We start from the raw sequence: 23,250 nt of genomic DNA on the forward strand, positions 1-23,250 counted from the left end.
GGCTTGGAAGACAAATTGAGTAAGATGCATAGGTCCCAAGATTAAGATACATAGGAATGCTTAAAATCTCTATAATAGCAGGTCCACAGTAATCAGTTTAACTTAGTTTCATAGGCTCTGGAAAGGTAGAGCTGGAAGAGACTTCATGAAGTCATCTACTCCAAGCCCTTGGCTCAGGGCAGGATTATCCCCGACTAAACCATGCCAGCTAAACTATCCCATAATCACACTGTTGCTTGTGCATATATCACTGTGACAGAAAGGAACAAAACTGAATTGGTACAAAATAGTAAATCAGGCCTTGCTATCTATCATATAAACCTATATATTTATTGAGTGATGGAACTCCTTAAGAAAAGGACTCGTTGGAAACCAATGAAGCTGTTTCAGTGATTTGTGGCTATTTCCAAGAGTAAAGAGTTTGCAAGATCAGTCAAAAGACGGTCCTAAGTCCTGCAGAAAGTACCTCCTTCAAACCTACTCCCTTTCCCAGTAAAAAACAAATCCTTATTTGATTAGTCTAGTCAATTCCCTTCTAAAAACCAAACAAAATTGATAGGGAGGCAGCAGACCTGTTTGATCATCTATCATCTGCATGCACAGAGAAAAAAAGCAAGCATCCTGAAAAGTTTCAGCTTACTGTCTGAGACTGAAAATGATGTAGGGTCAGGGTTTACTTCATGTATCTCTGAGCTAGCATTCTGGATACCCAACTCTTGAAAAAGGGCTACAGAAACTGTTCTTTGAGAAGTAGCAAGGAACTGATAAGATCTGTCCTGTTACTTTCTAGATGATCAGCAATATGCAGGATATTGAGGAAATACAGTTTTCTGTTGGTATTAAAAATAACAGCAGAGAAATCTGTTGAGTACATTTACTCAAGCTGTTGTTTTTGTCATTATTCTGCCACTACCTTTCATCATAGAGTGCTGAAGTTCATTAGCTTAGTAATCCAATTTCACAAATCAAGAATAATATTTTTAAATATATATTATCAACAAACTGATCATCAGTGAGATTTCACTTATTGGGGCTGCCTGTTGTTTGCTTAAAAAAATCTAATAGAACAAAAGTCAGTTGCAGTGCCTACTGCATTACAACATTTGCTCTTACACTTATCTAAATATTATTTTAGTTTATGACTTTAATAACACATTTGGCATCTTATATGTTTATTCTGGATTGTCTGCATTGCTAAACAAAAGTAATTCTTCTCTGCTTAATGCAAATACAGTATTGAGAAAGTATTTCTACAGCCGCATATCGCCTCTAACAGCCTCAGATATATGGCTTCTGACTCTTTAAATTACATTTTAAGCAGTTATTACAAACACTTATTTATCCGCTCTGTTTGTGGCCTCATCCCAGCTTTATGAAGGAACTTGGGATTTCACAGTAGTGAATCTGCAAATGAAATTTCTGAAGACAGAAAACCTAAATCTGCTTTATGTACTTATCCACTTACATTTCTTCTAAAAGCCCCAGAATACCTTCTTAAAAAGTCTAAGACAAAATGTCACTGTTAATTCTATGTTACAAGCTTATTTTCAGTTACAAGGTTCTTACCTGTAATAGATTTAACAGTTTCACTGGATACAGTATGTCCAAGGAGGTCATACTGAACTAAACTGGAAGACTCTTTAGGGACTTCCACTGACTTCTCAGGTCCTTTTGTCCAAGTGTAAATCATTTCAGTCATTGGATATGCATCTGAAACAACATATCATTAATATACATCTATAGGTCATGTCTTATCTTGCTATTTTGAAAGCTTGATCCAAAGCCAAATGAAACCAATAACAAGACCATTGCTTGCTTAGATTTTTAGTTAAGATTCTTAATGCTTGTGCTAAGGTATCTATATCATCACAGGAGAATAAAAAAATCTATGTTCATAGCCCTCAAGTGCATGGGATCACACAGAATTCAGTTCAGTGGGAATTCTACACGTAGGGTCAGAACCTAAATATGGAGCTTAAACATTTTTTCATTTTTTTAACTTTTTGGAAAGATATTGATATTTTATCTTGTATTTAAATATAAAATATATTGATTCAATAGCAGTATAAGCTACAGAGTTTCTGGGGGGCTAGAGGGATATTTATTTGAGGGAAATAACATTTATACTGACAATTTTTTTAAAGTATTTGCCAAAAATGTAAAGTCCATGAAAAACTGTCAGTAGCCAAAACATACCCCCAAGCCTCATGAACTCTTCAAACAATCAATATGAAATCAACTGTCAATGTTTACCTTGAAATTCCTACAAAGCTGAGACTCTTGCTAGAACCAAATTCAGACCCAGTTTTTTAATTGAAATCAATATGTCCTATTTAACATTTCACGGAGCATAAGACCAGCTCGTGCTGTCTGCCAAAGGCAATGTCTGATGCATCAGTTCAATTGGCCTGGGACTTCTCTGAAGAATTCTCCCTAGATAGAGGGAATCTCTGCTACTGTGAAGTTGATGTAGGAGACTAGGGCTGTGCAAAGTTTTGGCTGCTGATTCAATCTGGAGGAGATTTGGCCCGATTCAATGGCCAAATCTCTGAATCCAAATCAAATCAGGAGACCAATTAAAAGATCTGAATCGATTTGGAAAAGATTCAGAAAGCTTCAGCGATTTGGGTAAGCCCCGCTGGCTGCAGCAGGGAGCTGAACCCAAACTCCATGCTGGTAAAGTAGGGGACGGGAGAGAGGAGGCTAAAGGAGGGAGAAGGGAACCATGGGAAGCAGGAGGGAACCCCTGCCAGACCCCATCCCCTGCCTGCTCTCCCAGCCCCCCAACTCCCTCCCACTCTCCCAACCCCCACCCCATGTCTGCCCCACCCACCCCAGCTCCTGGTAGTTTTAAAAAAAAGCCTCTACTCACCAGGTGCTTCCAGGCAAGGGGGCAATCCCCACTGCCCCACACCACATAGGGGCCTCTGCCATGAGGCTCCTGATCCTTGCCTGCTCTCCCACCCCCTCTCCCTGCTCCACTCCATGGCTGACCCACCTGCCCCAGCTCCTGGCCCTTTAAAAAAAAAAGAAAAACAAAAAAGACCCCAAACTCACCAGCTGCTGCAGTGGCCTTGGGGCTTCTGGAGGCTTGTGGAATAGCCCTTCATGCAGCGTGGGGCAGTGGGCGGCAGCAGGGAATCACCCCTCACTGGGCAGCAGCCGATGAGTCAAGGGTTTTTTGTTTTTGTTTTTTTTAAAGGGCCGAGAGCTGGGACGGGCAGGGCAGCTGTGGTGGGGGCTGGGCCAGTGGGCAGAGGTTGGGGGGCTCATAGCAGAGCCCCCACATGGTGTGGGCCAGTGGGGGACAGCAGGGATCACCCTCACCCTGCCTGGCAGCCGGTGAGTGCGGGTTTGTTTTTTTTTCAAAGAGCCAGGAACTGGAGCCAGGCAGGGCTGGGAGAGTGACGGGAGCTGTGTGATTCGGAGATTCAGATGATTTGGCAGCAGCCGAATCTCTGAATCAGATTCAGCAGAATCGATTCGGGACAGTGATTCAAATCACCAAATCGAATCATTGTCCCCCGAATCGGCCAAATCTGAATCTGAAGCAAATACTAGCCGCCTCACACCAGCCTATAGGAGACATCACTAGCTTCTCTCTAACCTTTGCTTTAAGTGGGAAGATGAGATGTGACAGGGATTATGAAGGACAAGGTCACAGCAGAGCCCAGCTCAATTACACTGAATTATTCACTGCTTTAAGTCCAATGTCCAATTTATGCCAACAACAGAAATTTGCCTAGTACCTGGTGCTCCAGTTTCACTGGACCTGGGTGCTAGGAAGCAAGTTGCTGCAACCACCACCAATGACAACATCGAAATGCCGCACAGGGAAAAGTGAACAGGAGCAATGAATGGTTCACAAAGCTCATCAGTAATCCCTAACTAATACTTGACTCCACTAAAGCCAAACAAAAGAACCAGGGGTCTTTTCCAATGTACTGGGCCCAGTGCAAATGAAATACAATACAGAAGCTGACATAATGCTTCCACTAAAAAACAAAAAACAAAAAAATCCCAGCAAATTTAGGACATACTGCAAAAAATTATCTTCTCTCCAGAATTGACACTGACACTGAGGTTACATGTTTATGGCTGCTCTTGAGACCTGTCTGCAGCATGTTTGAAAGAGGCCCTATCTAGTCAGAAAAGCAAGATTTAACTTAGTATCTCAACCTGGGCCAACCTGTCAATGTTTTGCTTTGATAAACACTCTGGACTTTATTTTGCAAACCTTACATAAACAAAACACACTCTGAAGTCAATGGGAATTTTGTTTCAATCAAAATTCTTGATCAAGGCTAATTTTCAGGAACCTTAATTATGACTCAAAAGACATTTTCAAAATTCATTCCTATTATTTAAAACTATAAGTTCAAAAAATCATAATTGCAACTTACAGCTTCCAAATTTGAGAGGACAAGCATGACCATCCATTGGAAAATCCACTAATCTCATGGGACACTCAGCGCTGATAGTAAGTCTATAATAGAACAAATTGAATATGCTTTGCTTGGTATTTTGTCTAGGCAGGATCACTTTTATATAGAATAATTGTAAGAAGTTAAATACATAAATTGAATACCTCATTGTGTATAAGATGGTGCCATTTCTCATTATTCTAAAGAGTTTATTTGGGGCTGTCATATTATGAGAGACAGATTTTTTCCCATTCCTGAAGAAAGTGTCAGGTGTCCACACTTTTGAAACCATCAAGTTATTAAGTCTTAAAATTTCAATGGGACCATCATATTTCAATCTTTTGTCCACCCATGTCTGACGGAAGAAGACATCCATTGTGTATTCCTATATTGAATCATCAAAAAAACAAAGGTTGCATTTATGGTTCCAGGAGGAAAAAAAAACTTTTAGGCGCAAATAAATCACAAGTGAAGTAAGTGTTGTTCAGTTAACTACACAAATATATTTCTACCGATTAAAGTGAATTGTGTACTTCTTAATAGCTTAATTTGCCACATTAGTCATATAAATAAATTGCTAGACATGTTTAATCGTTCAGGAATAATTACTATAATAAAATTGCAGGAAGCAAGCAATTAAGTTTTTTACTCTGGCATATAACTGGAAACAAAATGATGAAATGTGATAACAAATGTCAAAGTATTTTTTAAAAGACAGATATAAAGGGATTTTTTTAAAATGATGGACATGTTAAATAATAAAGATAAAATATTTGTTATATTTCACCAAAATCAAGAAAAGAATCATACATCTAATTTCAGTTGACAAAAACAGGTGGTTAACTGAAAAAGAATCAATTATTCTTGTGTAATGTCTATAAAATGCGCATAATATAGACTTGCCCTTAACACACTTATACCTGTATTTAAATATAAGTATAGTCCTATTGACTTCCAAATGACCTCAGCAGAACTATGCAGATACTTAAAATTAAGTATGTGTTCAAGTGTTTGCAAGATTTGAGGCCATGAATGTCATGAGAAAGTACACACATGAACGGACATGCGAAAAAAATCTGTTTACAAATTCATTTATGTCTTGCAATTATCAAAGCACTTTACAAGCGAACTTGCAAGTAGACCAATGAAAAACAATACCTTCTAGTAACCCCCCTCTTGTATGTTAAAACATGGTACTATTCTTCTAATCTGATTTCTTTCTGTTCAGTGTTCTTCAAAAGTGAACTGAATGCATGGGAAGTCACATTTGCCTTTTTCATAACCACATCACATTGGTAGCTATTGGTCTATATACAGCTATCATAGATAAGCTGTGTCTATCACTCCAGTCTTCAAGGTCCTCTGATTTTTTCAGTATGTTATTCCTGTTCTCTCCTGTATTGATGATACTGCGCAATAGGCTGTACACTACTATCTTTTGCATACAGATCATTAATAAAAAAAAATAAAGTTCGTCTCTAGATCAAGAAGACATGAGAAACTCCACTAGTAATCTCTCCTCCATCCCATTAATTTCTCTTTCAGCCCCATCCGCTACCAGTTCCTTACTTTACTGTTCTTGTACATATCCCACCTTCTCTAGATTAACCAAAAAATTCTCCATGTGGCACCATTTCATATATTCTACTGAACTCCAGATAGATCACACACATACACATATACATATACATATACACACCCCTCATTTCAGAGCTCAAATGTATTTATTATTCAAATTTCTTGGGACCATATTCTGTTATCTATAGTCATGTTGGCTGCTTATAACCATAAAAATAACCCAAAAAATAATGCTTTACTTTAAGCTTGGTGCACCCCCACACCGAGCACAGTGCATGCCCAAACTAAGTATTCCATTACTTTGAACCTGGCTCACCCAACATCTGTATACATCAGGCACTTCAATGGGACTTTTTGGTGCTTTTATCAAACAGCTGATTGAATAAGCAATTAGGTGATTAGCTGACTGAATCAGCTTCAGAGAGAAGTGCCAAAAAGCCCCACTGAAACACCTGATCTATAAAGGCACTGGGGAGCCGAGTTGAACAAATGCACTGCCTCATCTAGTAAAGCACTGGGTTGTTTTGTTTTGTTTTGTTTTGGGGGTTTTTGGGGGGGAAGGAGGGTTCATGTCTGTCAGCAACCTATGTTGGATAGTAACTTATTGCAGAGATATAACTTTTGATAAAGCACAAGCGGTACATAAGCTGTAATGAGAACCTGACCCACTGGCGACGCATAGGGGTTGCAGATTGGCTGTACACCCCCTGGAAATGCCAGCTATGAAACTGAAAGTGCCGGAAGAAGTCCATTTCCAGTTTTGCTGCTGGTGATTTCACACATGGTGATTGGCTGCTGGGGGATTCCCACCCCCCGGTCAGCAATCAGCCTCCCCCAGTCGGCAATCTGGTGCCCCCCGAGACTTGGGAGGCACCTATCGCCCAAGACCTGACCTTTGCAGAATATTGTGTCCAAACTTTAAGGCTTGACTGCATCTATACACATACGTTGAACTACATGCTTAGTTGTGCTTTGCCAGATAAATCATTTGACATTTTTTCTTTTTCTGAATAAAGGGCATAAACTTGAACCATGAAAGTCAATAGGAGATATGTTGGATCAGGCCTTGAAAGAACTGGTAGCCTTTCTGGCACAAATACTGTGGTTGTCAATCTGACATTTGTCTTCTGTTAATACTCATGCATGTCATTTACTTTCTGAAAGTATTGTTGCTGGTAAAACCTGAATTGTTTGCTGAATATGATGCCAAATAGGGCACTAAGATAAATAAAATGAATTCATTTGAAATGGAAAATGTCAACAAATGTTCAGAGCAAAATGTCATCAGGGCTGATCAATTAGTAAAAAATGACAAATAATAAAATCAGTGAGTCAAAGAAGAACCACACATGCTCCAGATGGAAAAAGCCAATTTCTGTGACCTCATCAAAGAAATTACCTTCTTTCCACATATTACTTTCACATGAACCCATTGGCCTGATTCTGCTCTGACACCAGTATAAAATATGTAGCAAATTCAGTTAAATCATTTCTTTACTCCAGGCTAACCCTACTATGTCATCAGGATCAGGCCTGTTGTATCTAATTATAACTTAAAAATTAAACTGCTGCTAATCTTTCCTATTTTGCATGATTGACAGTACAGTACGAAGACATATGAATTAAGCATTCAATCCTAACTGCAATTAATGGTTTCTCAGCACCACAAAATGGCATTTTAATTCCAGAAATACATACCATTTCTACATCAGAAACAGGTCCAAAACTGGTGACGTATATATCTGTTTGAACTTCAGTAACAGGACCTAATGTATAAAAGGAAGTGAGCAAGAAACATTGAATTTTGCAGGCTAACATATCTCAAAAATGATACTGGCACATATACAACATTTTATGCAGTTGTCATTTTAAAGGCTTTGTGGACTAATCAGAGGAAAATGTATAGACAGCATATTCACAATTCTAAGCCTAATTTAATTTCAGACACTGAAAGTGTTCATTTTCATTGAATTATCTTCACTTGCATAAGTAAATCAAAATATATATATTTCCAATGCAACTCCACTCGGAAAATTACTGGATAAGAAAACAGGCACAAAAATGAAGAAAAAAAAAAACACACAGAGAAAATTACTATTTTAAACAACTAAGGGCCTATATCAGCAAAGCCTTTCTACCAAGCTATTCATTAATAGCATGTACAGTCCCACTGATATAGTACATTCAGTAACATGAGATTGCAGGATCAAAAATTAGGGTCCAGATCAAATGTTATCATATACCTAAATACTTTTGGGGACCTGACCTACATTCCGATTTTACCATTGATATATCCTTGCAAGTTCAAACAGTGTTCTTGTGACAATCCTGAAAAGTTTGTTCATATCCTGTATTTCTCCATATGTAGTATAGTGTTAATGACAGAAAGCTTTTCTGTCTCAACACACCACTGTACTTTGCCATGCTGTTAAAATACACTTCCTTATAAAAGTAAGAATGTAATTTACACTACAACTCATATTCAGAGTATAATATAACTGCCATTACACTAAAGGGAAACACTTCCGCCATCATTAATGGGAGTATGTCATGACTGTGATAGAGCAGTAGTTCTCCACCTTGTTAGACTCAAGGCACCCATTAGAACACATCAGCTCTTAGTTTCACTGACATTTTGACGATTAACAAAGTAAAACAATATTCCTGTGGCAAATAACTTAGAAAGCCCATACCAAGTCAGAAAGTTTTTGATGCTATGGATTTCAAACTGAAATCCTTGAACTTGTCTTGGGAATCATGTGTAGGTGCTCACACACCTAACATTATTCATATTGCATGACACCCCATGGCACCCTTACAAGGATCTCATGATCCCCTGGTTGAGAATTACCGTGAGAGACTAACTAACATGGTATCCTATTTATTTTTTTAATCCGACCACTATGCCCACTAGCAACTTAGCTCAGATCACCAACTCATGTCACATATGCCATCAAACAGTCATTACATAGTAGTGACTTTAGACAGGTCATTTTCAGGTCCAAGGTCCAACAGTCTACACACTCCTGAGACTTAAGTTTCAAAAAATGAATTAGTAAGTTCACATTAATAAGGGTTTTTTCATACCTCTTACATTCCAGTAGGAAGCAGCAAATACTTGAAAACTGTTTTAAAGGCAAATAACTGCCTCTTGTAAGACTATTGTGTATACAGATGCCACTTCAGATCAAAATGCATAAAAATGAAAGGAAAGAAATAAAATATGCACTGGCAAACAAACTCCTTTTTAGTCAAAAATACATATCAAACTGCTAAGCAAAAGCAAAATAAAAGCTTATAAAAGTACTTTACTGAACAATTTGCAAATTACATTTTAAAGATCAGTTAAGTTGGTTGGGAATTTTCAATTGATGGGATTTTTGTTGATTAATCAAAATCAAATACTTCCACAAGACCTCAGTTTCAATAAGTTGCTTCATCAGGAAAGTTGCTCAGGTCTGGAATCTGGGTTTTCAGTTGTAGCTGTGTTGGTCTAAGGACATAGGCAAGGTTCTTTGGGTAGATGTGATATCTTTTATTAGATCTCAGGTCTGGAATGGAATTTCTAATAAAACCCACAGAGAGGTGAGAGAAAGACCCTTCCAGAATAGCCTCAACAGCCAAGGAGCTCATCCAGATAAAGCAGACTCGGATTTCAAGAGAAGTTTCAAAAGATCTTGGCTTCACCGCAGTGCAGAACAGTAATTTTAAACCTTGAACAGTTTCATGGGACAGGAAGATAATTTCCCATTCAGTGACAATAAGAGACTAATGCAGACATATTTCTTGTATTATTTAGTGACCCTAGAACATTAGATACAGGTACTCCTCACTTAACATTGTCCCGGTTAACATTGTTTCGTTATTACTTCACTTATCTATTAGAAAACATACTTATCGTTTCGCTTAAAGTCGCATTTTTCAAGAATGTAACTACAGCATTAAGCGAGGAGTAGCTGTATTGTATTACATCATATAGCAACGTAAATCAAATACTTCTTTTATTAGTTCTTCAAAATTAAGTTTGAATGGTCCTCTAAATATGCAAAGTCAATTTTGTATTTCATCTCTCCCTTGCAGTGAATCTCTCCTGTTGTATTCCACTGATCACTATAAATGTATAGTTGTATATCAAAACTGCCAAAGGAAAGACAAAATAAGTTCCACTTAAACAGCTATTCTGCACAGACACTGACTTACTATGTTGTGTTGTTGAAATGGTTACAACCTCATTAGCAATAAAGTTGCACAGATTAGTAAGTGAAAAGAGGGTGAAAATTAAGGCTAGGAAAAGGTTTTGAGGATCAAATTAGGTAACCTCATACCCTAATGACAACACAATGCCCTGCCACCTCACGGAACCTGGGGCCAAGTACCCAGTCAGATCCTCAGGGCTTGACTACACCATTTTGACAGCAAGCCCTGATGCCATGGGGATTAAGCATGCCCCATCTATCTACCCAAGTCAGAGGCATACATCAAACTTGTAAACACAAAGAGTCTACTCTCTGCTCGTCCTTCTCTGCCTACTCTTGATCCATCAGTCTCCAGCAGGCCTGAAAATAGCTGCTGGTGATGAGCCTAGAGCAGTTTTGCTGATAAACTTTCTAGTTTGGTGCTCACATGTACAGGAAGATGCCTGTGTATTCATTTTGCTGGGGCTGACCAAGGACACATTGCTACAATGGTGTATAAGCCTGCATACCGTGGGTGGGTAGAGACTAAGAGGACTGCAAAGGCAAATGAATTCTGAAGCCCTAGTGAAGGAGACTTTTCAGCAGCCAAAGTCTAATGCTCTCACAAGATATTCATACCTTATTAGAAGGACTCTTAAGAAAGAATGAAAAAGGAAATGGAGCTCCCTGATGATCATACACATGCACAGGGAAGACTGACATTAAGGAACTAATCAACAGTTAATATTAAGAGCATAGTATCATACGAAGTTAGCAGCATACTAAATACACTGTAAATCACCATGTTTTAGGGCATAAATTATAAATGTCAATGTACATGGAATTATTTCATTTTAGAATAGGCAGGGGTCTTTTTTAGGAGAATGTCATGCTAATGGGAATAAAACTGAAGTATTAATAGAAACAGCTCCAGAACTAGGCATAACAGCATAAGAAAGCAATGTTTAACATTTAGCCTATAGCTCTACCAGCCCATAACATCCTGATCTGAAACCTCCTTCAGAGTTTCTCTAACCAACGGGCACCAACACTGACCTGTTTTGTGCTTTTGAAATGCAGCTTAGATTTATGGACTGTGTTATACCACACAGTTATATCTAATCTCTTTCTAGAGGTGTCCCTTTTTTAGTGCCCTGGCCCAAAGTTTCCACTTTTAAGCAGAGGCCAGTTGCTACTCTCTGACTGGGTCTTCTGGCTTCTGCATCCCTTGTTTCTCACCATGACTCCCCCAGTGGCCCAAATTAATATGGAACAGGGGGGTGCATCTACATGTGCAATCAATGCAATAAACTCCAAAGCACTTTGAGCCCGACTGAGTAACTGCTCCCAGGCACAGTGTCTACATGCACACCCAGAACAGCAGTCCTTTGAGCTGCCCCAGAGCAGGCTTTGTGGGGAAGCCCTGGACTCTGTGTGGGAACATCAGAAGAACTGGCAGAGACACAAGAGTACCAAAACATGCAGAGCCCTGTGGTTAGGTGGCACGCAGGGGGCTGGCCCCTTGCTGCCTGGGCTGACTGGGTGCAATTTCTGCTCATGGTTATGATTTACATGAGTGATTGATGGTAGTAAATAACCCTGCTGTAAGATAGTACTGTCCCTGACAGTAATTAGTTTACTGAGCCCTAATGCAGCCTCACATATAGACACTGATGCTTTACTGCAGAACTAATTACTCAATTCTTCAGTAAAGCACATGTGTAGATGAACTTGGGGAGAAGCAATCTATGGCCTATGGAACGGATCCAGCTTGTGACAGCACATGGTGGGTGGAGGTGAGGAAATTGGTGACATACAGGAGCGGAGCACATTCTTCACCCTGCACCATGCACTTCTCTGCCACAAGCTGCCAATGCCCTCCACAGCGTTCAGCAGAAAGAACCCCACCCCACACCGTTCCATGTTGAGGGCTGCTCTCTCACCCAGCTACTACAGCCTCTGCTTACCCTTGCTGCAAAATTTGGTGGTCCCCACTGCCTCGGTCAATAGAAATCAGTGGCACTCAGTGGCGAGGATAAGCAGAGGTTGCAGAAAGGAGGCACAAGAGCAAGAGAGCAGCCCTAAGCACAAAGCAAGGAGGGAAGGGCACTGTGGAGGGGACCGGCAGCATGCCATTCTTAAAGGTTGCCAATCCCTGATTTAGAGCCATAAGTAGTGACTTTCTGACTTTAAAGAATTATACAACATGCAGAAAACTACTGTAACACAAGGCAGCAGCCTTTTCAAAGCCAACTAGCACTTCTCAGGTCAACTGAAATTCCTTAAGTTAAATTGTAGAAGTAAAACTTAAGTTAGAATCACCTACCCTGTTTTTACAAAACCTCCTAGCAATACCTTTTATATCCCAAACTGAACTTGGCATCCAAGTCACAGTGGCCCTACATCTATGGCCCAAAGAGCAAAGTTACCCTGCCTGGCAGTAACATCCCTCAGCACAGAATAATGTTTCAGGTAGGCTGTCTCCTAAACCAAAAACACTTTAGGCACATCCATATAGAGCAGTGGGTGGGATAATTAACATGGAGATAGGCCTACTCTCACTGCCACGCAGTAGTAATAATTAGTCCACCAAAAATGGCAGCTACAGTGCCACCAGTTTACAAGGCATGTGGTCTAGGGCAACACAACATGCTTGCAGCCGCTGCTGTTTGACATACGTTACGGTATAGACACAGCTTTAATCTCCAGAATATTGCAAAATCTATATTCTCCACAAAATGTCTACTAGAAAATATCTGGTCAACCTATTCCCTCTTATTTTGTGGCTTAAACACTCCTCCAATATGAACACAGTGCATAACTTAGCCTAAAACTATTAACTATTCTAATAGCATAAAAGTCTTGATCTATCTGTCTGTAATGCTTTATTCATGCTCTGATTGGCTGAAAAACAACCAATCAGAATGGGAACAAGCACTCGAACAGGAGCTGGCAGCATAGTGGAGCACCACCATGATGGTGGGGACACAGGGGACGGAGGGCAGGGGGGGAGGCCAGCACAGCTGGCTTCCCCCCTACCCACCCTGCTCCCTGGAAGTGGGGGCAATGGAACAGATGGAACAGGTGGCAACGGTGGAGGGGGAGGGGAGCCAGGCCACTGGAGTTGGCCTCACCCCCTCTTACTCCTTGCAGGTAATGGTAGCAGCAGCATGTGGGGGTGGGGGAAGAGAGGGATCAGGGTGCTGTGGGGGGTTGGGCAAGGCCACCGGCTTGGGCCTTGGCTCACCCCTCCCTAATTCCATCGTCGCCACCTGCAGGGCCGGTCACAGGATGACACGGCCATGCGGGGGGAAGAATGGGCCCAACACGGGTTGGGGAAACAGTGGGTGTGCCCGCGGATCGAGGTCGGGGAAGACTGGGTCCAGGCCTGATGTTGGGGGGAAGGAGGACCAAGTCCGAGCCAGGGGAGAAGCCGGCCTGCCACAGCAGTGTGAGGGGGGAGCAGCGGTCTGGCCCAACGCAGAAGCAGCCTGGGGAGGGCAGGAGCAAGCCTCCTCCCTGCTTGGGCCCAGGCCCACCCCTCCTACACCTCCCCTCCCCCCCCAGTGGCTCTGAGCCCTCTCCTCCCATTCCCCCGCTGCTGCTGGGTCGGGCCCGGGCCCGCTGCTTCCCCCACCATGGCAGGCTGGCTTCTCCTCACATTCATGCCTGATTCTCCCCCTCATCAGGCCTCGGCCCACTCCTCCCCCCCCCCACCACTGCAGTGGGGAGGAGGGGAGTGGGCCCAGACCCCAAGCAGCAGGAAGTAAAGGGGGAGTGGGCCTGGATGAGGGGCAAGGGCACGGAGCTCCATTCCCGTATGCTCCCCCCTATCATTTCTGATGGGCAATTGGCTAGTGTCATTGTAAGGTCCTATTTCTATTATTTGAAAGGTGAACATTCACGTATTGTTACCTGAGCAGAGGGTTGTATGAAAGTCAATTGGCATTTGATTTAATCAGTAAAGAATGGCCTTCAATGGAATGTGGGAAAGTTTCTGTACATCATCAGATCCCCAGAAACACTGAAGAACTATTTATAATACACTAGTGAGTACTTTGTCAGTTAAATAGCAGAGGAGTCCTACATACTGCCGTGGCCATTCTCACACCTGAATCACAGCTTGCATGATAAAATGCTTCTAAAGCAGCTCATACAGGATTGAAATCAACTCCTACAAAAGCCAGGATAATTGGCTATTATATAGAGAAGCCAGATGAATACTGGAGGAGACTGAAATCATGGGCAGACCACAAGAGAGTAGTACAGCTCTACCATACCTGCTATTTCAAGCTATGGCTACGTTGTAGCCACTGCCCCCTTAGAGCTGTATCTTCTGCCTTCCCACCAGTTTCACACATGGTTTATCCTTAGCATACAACACTACGTTGTTTTAAGCACAACAAAATGGTGCTTAAAAGATGCAGAAAACCTTGTGTGGGCCTTCTGCATCTTGGCAAATTTCACTACTAGAAAAAATATTTTTCAGGAGAACTAGGAGCTTCCTTACAGAACTTTCAACATATGAAGTGCAATTTTACTATGGAGTATGGCTAACTCATGATGAGGGCAGTCCCTTAAGTAAGGGAATATGTAACTCATGTGAAACTTCATTAGATCCATTCCTGGAGATAAGATTAAAAAATCAATTGTTATGGTAAAAAATTGCGGAAGATTGGTGTGCACTCACTCCTTTTCTCTCCCCCCTACCCCCGGCCCCATCATCTGCTTAACAATACAGAACATAGCACAAGGTTGGTAGCAGAAAGGTGGTAACCAAAACAGGACAAAGCCAAAAAAAAAATGGCTACCCATTTCTTTACTGTTTTTTCTTTCTTCCTTTCCTTTTTTCAATTTTTTTTTGTAAAGGGTTTAAATCACTATCTTATTGACTTCAGACTTGGAATTAGCCTTAGAAAATGTTTCTTTTTTACATTAAGAACCCCAAAAGCTCTGAGCAAATCTTTGTTATGTGCTCACATAAAACCTTCTATAACAGTTATGAGTATGGTAAAAACCAGAAAATAACAAATATAATCGCCCTAACCAGGCATGGTAAACCTAACAGTGATAACAGTGGAGTTCAACACAGTTCCAAGCTTCACTTTTAATGGAAACTGAGATCTTAAAAACAACACCCTTTATTGCACTATTTTATCTCATTATTTACACTGCTTGGCCTATTAGATAAAACTGCTAACGCATGCCATTTCCTTACTAAGAGCTTGAAGAACTCTGCAAAGATTGAGGCTTGTACAATCTGCAACTATGACTTAACAATTATTTTATCCACATTTCAGTATCAGTTCCTAAATTTTAAACTTTGTATTTTATATCTTAGTCAAATCATGTGATCTGCCATATCAATTCTGTGCTCTCAAATCCTTGAAATGACCTATTTTACTTGTTTCTCACACTTATTTTGATTAGCTAATATTTTCATTTTACCACCTTCTTTCATTTCCTGGACAATCGCAGCTTAATTTATATCTTTAGCATTTACTACAAATTCATATTCTAAAAGTTAATTAACTAATTTCCTTAAAAACTTTTTAGGCAATAAGTCCTATCAGCAGGAATAGCAAAAGGGAATCAAAATACATTGGTTTTCAGTTGTAAAGCCACAGTAACTGAATATGGTATTTTTTTAAAATGAATATTTAGTGTTCATGGAAGATACAATACTGGTAGCCCTAGAAAATAGTTTCCTATTTGTCAACAGACCAACACAGCAGAGGCAATGACAATTCACATATACCAATGCCTCTACGGATATGCTCACTATCATTTGTATGAACCCTGACCAGAACAAACTATAGCTCTAGGAACTGAAGAGACAGCTCAGGATTTTTTCTTGTTTGGTAGTTAGTCTATCTGCTGACACTGCCAACATGGGTGGCAAATGATGCCAGTTTCGTGATGTAGACACCTGTCTACTGGGAACTGGACTAAGAATATAAGCTAATTTTACATAGGTCATTGAGCAGAAGACAGATGGCAATGACATCAGTCACTACCAACCAGGGCTGGATTCATATCAGTCAGCTACAGGTAAACAGCCCCATATCCTGTTAACAATCCCATAAGTCATCCACTCTCTCCAGCTGAGGAATGGACAATTGCCTAAAAGCAGATCAGCTTTACTTCACAGTACCCATTCACATTGCTTGTATTTTTTAAAAATCTAATATATTATGCATTGTAACTTTGCAGGTATGTATACATTTTTCATATGAGCTCATAATCATTTAAGTATTTTTTCTATCCTCTAGAAATAAGAAAATTAACTCTTTCCAATACATCATGTGCTTATTTTCTGGCTAATGGGATGTCAAGTCTAAATTCAAGGCTCAAACTCATAGGGCGCATCCACACATGCAAGCACATGCACTTGCAGCAGCTCAAATAGAAGCAATGCAAATTTGAGCTCGGGCTTTTTGACTCGGCGCATGTGCTTGGACATGCACTTTGTTGTGGAGCAAACTGTGCCACTTGGGGCAAAATAACCCTGCCTGGCTCCTCCCTGCTCTGCAGCCAGAGGGAGCTAGAGGACATCCAGCACCTGTCCTGGCCCCAGCAATATAAAAAGCTGCCCTGACAAGTAGCTCAGGGCTACTAGCTCTCAGGAGCTTCTGGGACCTAGACAATTGGTAGCTGGGGACAATACCCCTTGTGCCAGCTGGACTGCCAAAGCAGTCCTGAGAGTTTCCTGCACCCTCTACCCACTGCAGCAGTCTGGCAGTGGGGGCTGCTGCCTGGCTGTGATCTGATCTGCATCTGCCAGACCCAGATGGGGACTGCACACCCAGTAGAGGCATCTGCCCCTCTGGGCCAGCTACCAGTGGACTATGGTTGCAGGGTTGGCCTCTGTGAGGCACTACTGCCACGTGTGCCCCCTGCCTTACAATCTGAGCAGCTATCACCCAAAAGATGTTCCAGGTGTGATGGCCTGCTTTGAACTGTCCAAGCATGTCCTTCTGGCCCCATTTGGCCAGGAGGTCAACCACAGCCAGGTGGGTCCAAGGTGCCAGCTTTGAGCTGACAGGGTCCTGCCATTGGCCTCCCTAGCAGGAATTCTGGTGTTCCCTATTGGAAAACTGAAAAATCCCTGGGGTCTAAATTTCTCCCTGTGCTGCGTGGGGAACATGTTTTTGTTTCCCACATGCCTGTTGCTCTGCCTCAAAGGGGTCTGAGACAGGGCAAGAGGTACATGTACACTTGTCTGGATGCACCCATAAGCTCGTCCTCATAAATCCGGCAAGTATGTCTTACTCATGAGTAGCTTTAAAAATTATCAGGAGATCGGAAACTATTAAAAAATAATAAATTGCTTTCTCTGGATTCACAGGTAATGGAAGGGGTCCACAAATGCTGAACTCTGAAGAACAAATGCATTTTTCCAGTGTGGATGGACCCTTCTCACACCCCACTGGGTGATGGTTGGAGCAAATCGATCCGGTTCCACAAAGATACCCATCCACCTCCCTTCACAGATATAGGCTCTAGAGAGGAACTCAAAAGAGAAAGGCAAATCATATTGAACCTCAGAAGTTATAAATCAGCAGAAGACTGAAAAAAATCTTATGTTTGTAGTTAAAGCTCAATATGACTATGAAAACAATATTCCAAAATGGAATACCATCATGGAATTCCCTGTTTTACTGTCCCCCGCCTATTTCCAGGTTAAATATGTTCAGTTAACAAAGGAAAATATAGTTAGTTAGTTTGCCCCTACTCAACTCTTCAAACTCAGCCTAAATTCTGCTATTTAATTTGGTTTCCTTTTCAGGTATTAGCAATGATGATAAAGACTGTGCAGACCACATGATGCCTTTAGTGACACCCACACATCTCCAAAGCATTCTGATTATGCTCTCAGTAACATCTGTGCATAGCCATTATCCTTCTTAGGTTTGTACAGCTGTAAGTAATTAGAAACTAGTAAACAATTCTGAACAGAAAGAACTGGAATCCATCTCACTCTCTCTTAATTGTGTGGTCTCTTCACAATTCACAAAAGGAAAGAAATAAACTTATTTTACCACTTAAGTAAACAGATAATGCTCCAATATATCCAAGGAGCTGGATGTGTTGAATAAGAGTTTCTACAAACGAATATTCACTTTAGAGATCACACATTAAATCAGAGGTCTGGTGTGTGTATGTGGATTTAAATACATATAAAATTCCACGCTGCTTTTTTTTTTAAAACTTAAAATGTGACTTATTCCTCGTCGAAATATCAGTGATGCAAGGAAAAAATGTTAACAATGTCCAAAATACAATCCAGGTGTTGCCAGCCTTAGCAATTTTCAAGGGGCCTAGATCAAGCTGCAGAGGTGTGGCTAAGCAAAAGCTCCAGAGCCTGTTTCCGAGTGAATATAGCATGAACCTTTGTAAATGTGACAACTAGCTTGGTCAGCAAAGTAAATGAAGCCATGCATATGTCTAAATAAACCAGTAATAAGATATAATTAAACAACAAGGCCTAAAAAGAGACTTTATAAGGAAAGACCACTCATTAAATTATCAAAACATACAGTATCATAGCTTTAACTTAAAATAATTAGTAGTAGTAATTGATGTAACCAAATGCATTAAATATTGTTTTGCTATAATAGATACATTTTTGTTAAAATGCTTAGATAATTTGTAGAAACAGAAACAGTCTTGTCAAAGATGACCATAAACTTTAGTTAAAAAAGAAACAGGACAGTATTAAACAGCATTCCACACTGGGGAAGAAAAGAAAAGAAAAGAAAACACTCTCCCCCTTTTACTTTCCAAAAAATATTAGAACCCAACCAATTAACACCTTCCAAGTTCATGAGAGATCTGCTTCAGACAGGTTCCAAAAATGTCAGTGAAACAAAGACATTTAAATAAAACCAAAGATAATTTATTAAAATATTAAAACCAGCCATCTATAAATATTAAATATAGGCTGGAGGGAAATTTGGAAAACTCAAACATTTTTAAAAGACCTGCTGCCAATCTGTGTGCCACCCTCCTCCTACCTCTCAAGCATCCCCATCCAGTATAGGTGAAAATCTATGTTGTGCTGTCATAGGTAGCCAGATAGACTTTGGAATAAATGGGGTTTTTTGTTGTTTTAAAGTGCAAACAAATAAAGGGTCAAGCTGTAGACTTGCTTCTGCCTCTTATCAGTAGCCAACCCACAAGGTTACCTGCAATCTAGGTAAAACATGCTTATTTTAAATCTCAGTTCAAAGTGGAAGTTAAGAGTACAGTTTCAGTATTTTTTTTTCAGTGACGTGTTTTATTTCAGAGATAATTCCCTTTAAAGTCAAAAGTTTTGAAATTTCAGGGGTCAGGATCTGGGTATGGAGTTTTTCTAGTTCCTACAGTCAATAATCCAGACATGAAGTTTCCTGTAAGTGGGCAAGCACAACTGGTATACCCATCTGTATTAAATAGTAGGTGTCAATTTGCTACAGCCAATTAAGATTATACGTCATCACTGATAATATAGGCTTGGCAATATCTTCTTTGCCTATACTCTGCTGTAATGCATATAAACCATAACATTCCTTTAATGTCTTGCTTACTTTAAGAATTAATAAAGCTTATTTCTAAAAATCACAGAAACTTTGATCCAGTGAGACCAGTGATCCTTCAAATTCAGTGTCCAGTCTCTGGCTTTTTCTAGTACCACATGGTGCTTAAGAAGGTATGAAACCCCTGTAATGAACAATTGTGGCATAACTTGCCTTAACTGATGGAAACTTCTCCTTAACTTTCCATAAGTCAGCCATTGCCTTGTTCCCTGAAGCAGCCATTACACCCATTATCATATTTTTAATTGCATCTACTGTAAGCAGCAATGTTCCCATTATCCACATAACAGTCTTATTTTTCTGGATCTGACTGAGTACTCAGGCTTAATGCTGTCTCGTGGAAACAACTTCCATAGCCTAATTATGCATAGCATAAAAATATTTCCTTTTGTCAGTTTTAAATCCTGTACCTTTCCTCCTGCAGGATGGGAGAGAATAACCAGGAAGTCCACTTTGCTTTGTTTGTGCTATTTATTAATCAGTGCACCTCTAGCAGATCCCCACTGCTGAAAACACCCTAAGACCTCAAGCCAAATCCCGAAGTGTAACATAGGCACCTAAAGATAGGCAAAGTGCTGCCTAAAATGTAGTCACCTGGCTCCCAGAATGGAATCTAAAACCTAGAAATAAACGCTCATGTTCCTTGCATGACCTGTATACTGAGAGGGGAGCAGCCTAGGACAGCCAACAAGAAATTCTTAGCACGGGGGTGAGTCTTCCCCAGAATGCAGGTGTTTGACTCAGGCCTACAAGGAAGATGCTTCCGTTCACCTAGAAGCCAAAGGCTTCTTCCAAAGAACTGAGGGTACATGTGAGTGGGCAGGCCCACTCACTCCCCTTTCATCATGTTCAAATCACTGGCACCCCTCTACCTCGTCTTTTCTCCCTCTCGCCTACCACGTGTTGACGTTAAGCTATTCTTTGGGAGTATGGATGATATCTAGGGTGATGGTCATACTGATGGGGGTCGGTCTTCTGAAGGGCTCCACCACTTCTATACCCTGCCCCTTTCCACTCGGGTGACAGGTCATCCTTCGGTGATGACAATGAGTGCGAATCACTGGCTCTCAGCTTCTCCCTGCTCTGGCTCAGTTGCTGACTTCGAGAAGGGTTGGTGACCACACCGTCTAGATGGGTCTCTCTCATGTGTTCCAGCCTAAGTTGAGGTAGCCTTTCTTCTCTCTAAGATTGGTGGATCCCAAGTGATGTGATCTCTACCTGCCAGGCTCAGAGATTCACAATCTGGTGACTCACTAGTTCTCAGGTGTACACCCTATGGCTTAATTAACTATAACTCAAGTGTTTCCAGGATCTAACTTTCCCCTGCTATCTCTCCCTAGCCAGGGAGCACTGAATAATAAACAAGAGGAAAACAGACTCCCTTTCCTTTGCTTGTATGACTTTCCAAGGGATCACTCACAGTTGAGGCTCAGGGATCCAGCTTAGATCCCTGTAGTTAGTCTGAACCTGACTTTTTATTCAGTCCCTCCAGGCAAATCTCTCCTTTGCGTGGGTTATCTAGGGTCCCACAAAGTTAACCCCACCTCTGGTGTCTGTTCAGGCCCCCTGCCCTCATGGGCTTACCAGTCTTTCACTGGGCACTCTTTCCCCAGTGCTCCTGTCCCTCCAACCAGTGAGTCCACTGACAAGTACCCCCGCTGGCTGGCGTTACTGATCTTGTTCTGTGTATGGGGTAGGTCACTCACTCTTGGTCACAGAATCTTGGTGTCCCATGAGGGGTTGGCTGGCTGGGTCTCTGTTGTGGCAGAGTCCTCTTCCTGATCCTGCTGCAACATCCCTTTTTTCCCCCCTCAGCATCCTCCTTTTAAACTTCCGGGGCTTCTCCAGGCCAATCAGCACCAGCCTCCACAGCATATGTTCCCTGGACCCAGTGTGTGGCTCCACCCGCTCCCCACTAAGCTTATTTTGGCACGCCAGGGAAGCATAGCCTGTCCGGACCCTGCGGGGTGGGTTCCCCTCCCCCAGCATTCTTCCCTGCCATGCCAGGTGGCGTGGCCCATCCAGCCCCTGCTGGGTGAGTTCTACCCCGCTGGAGCTTCCCTGGTGCACCAGGGAGGTGTGGCTCGCTCAGGATCTGCCAGGTGACTTCCCCTTTTCCCAGTGTCCTTCTCTGGCATGCTGGGCAGCGCAGCTTCCCAGACCCTGCCAGGTAAGTTTCTTCCTGGGGCTTGTCACTGGTGTATCGAGAAGGCACAGCTTGCCCAGGCCCTGCTGGGCGAGTTTCCCCCTGGCATGGTCCCTCCTTCAGGGTTTTAGCAGGGGCTGCGTCCCAGCCCCTGATACAGTGCGCTATTTTTAAAATGCAATTGGAAGAGTATCACTTTATACAAGAGCCTAGTGACTAGAGCATTGCCTATGAAGTTGGACATCTGGGTTATAGGCCTTCAAACACACCCCATAGGAGTGTATCCTCACTGCAGGGGTAGGCAGAAACTGCTTCCACCCCTTCTGATAAAGGTTGACTACTATCCCACAAATAATGCAGATTCATAAGGCTGGAAAGAGAATAAGCAAAAAGCAGCATGACTCTATTGCTTAGTAGTTAGGGCACACAGTTAAAAGTCCCCGTTTCAAGATATTTTTTCAATCCAGTGACTGCTTAACATTAAATGAATGTTAAGCAGAGACTCCCCACTCCCAGGGGAGTATTCTAACTTCCAAGCTAATAGTGCTTCCACCCAAATCACAGCATGTATATTGGCAGCACATGTGGGTTTGAATAGCCTCAAGGGCTGCATCCACACAAGAACAGACATTTGATTCACCAGGGACAAGTAGTGGCAGCACACCTTGTACTAGCACTAGTTGTCCCCAGGGAACACCTGTGCCATGCACCCTCTGGCCAGCCTAGTACTTCTGGTCCACTTCTGGGTCCGCTAATAAGCACAGTGCAGACCCCCCCCCGCGCTCCTGTGGTATGCTCCATCTGCCTCACCATCTCAGCATTCACCTTGAGGTATGTAGCAAAAACATTTAAAGCTGTGGCTATGTCTGCATCATAGAATCTTTCTGAACTGATTCGGAGGGTTCCTAAAGGGTCTCCTGATTCGATTCAGATTTGGAGATTCAGCCACTGAATCAAGCCAAATCACTGCTGAATCAAATCAGCCACCAAAGCCTCACACAGCCCTGCTGAAAACATATAGGTTTCTATGAACTACACAACTGCTGAATGGGAGTTTCCAGGATTGCACTCTTCAATGTAGGTGCCTAAAGCAGGAGTTGCATATGATTTAGGCATATTTATTTGTGGACCTACATCAAAGCCTCTAAATAAAAGCTTAATTATGCCCAGTCTTTGTTTGGGTACACAGTTCAGGTGGGGATGTGAGGCTGTAGATATGGATCTGGCCTCACACGGACTAGAAGCACATGCTACAACCTCAGCAAACCAAATCCTTACCAGCTTATATCTTCTTCTGTTTTAAATATGAGCACATAAACATCAAGTGTTGTACATGTGCCTTACACTAC

General features: G+C 41.7%; 1 protein-coding gene across 1 annotated transcript in view; it reads right to left on the reverse strand.

The window, feature by feature from the left end:
* The window catches only part of GABRA4 (gamma-aminobutyric acid type A receptor alpha4 subunit), a 78,711-nt gene that overhangs the window by 49,467 nt on the left and 5,994 nt on the right, over positions 1 to 23,250 (reverse strand). The window contains exons 3-6 of the mRNA XM_019553437.1: positions 7,701 to 7,768; positions 4,589 to 4,809; positions 4,404 to 4,486; positions 1,567 to 1,710 (exon numbers count right to left, since the gene is read on the reverse strand). Of these exons, the coding sequence (XP_019408982.1) occupies positions 1,567 to 1,710; positions 4,404 to 4,486; positions 4,589 to 4,809; positions 7,701 to 7,768 (516 nt within the window). The remainder of the gene's footprint in view (positions 1 to 1,566; positions 1,711 to 4,403; positions 4,487 to 4,588; positions 4,810 to 7,700; positions 7,769 to 23,250) is intronic.

The sequence above is a fragment of the Crocodylus porosus genome, unplaced genomic scaffold (genome assembly GCF_001723895.1).
Source record: "Crocodylus porosus isolate Cpor-Errol unplaced genomic scaffold, CroPor_comp1, whole genome shotgun sequence".
Lineage (NCBI taxonomy): Eukaryota > Metazoa > Chordata > Crocodylia > Crocodylidae > Crocodylus > Crocodylus porosus.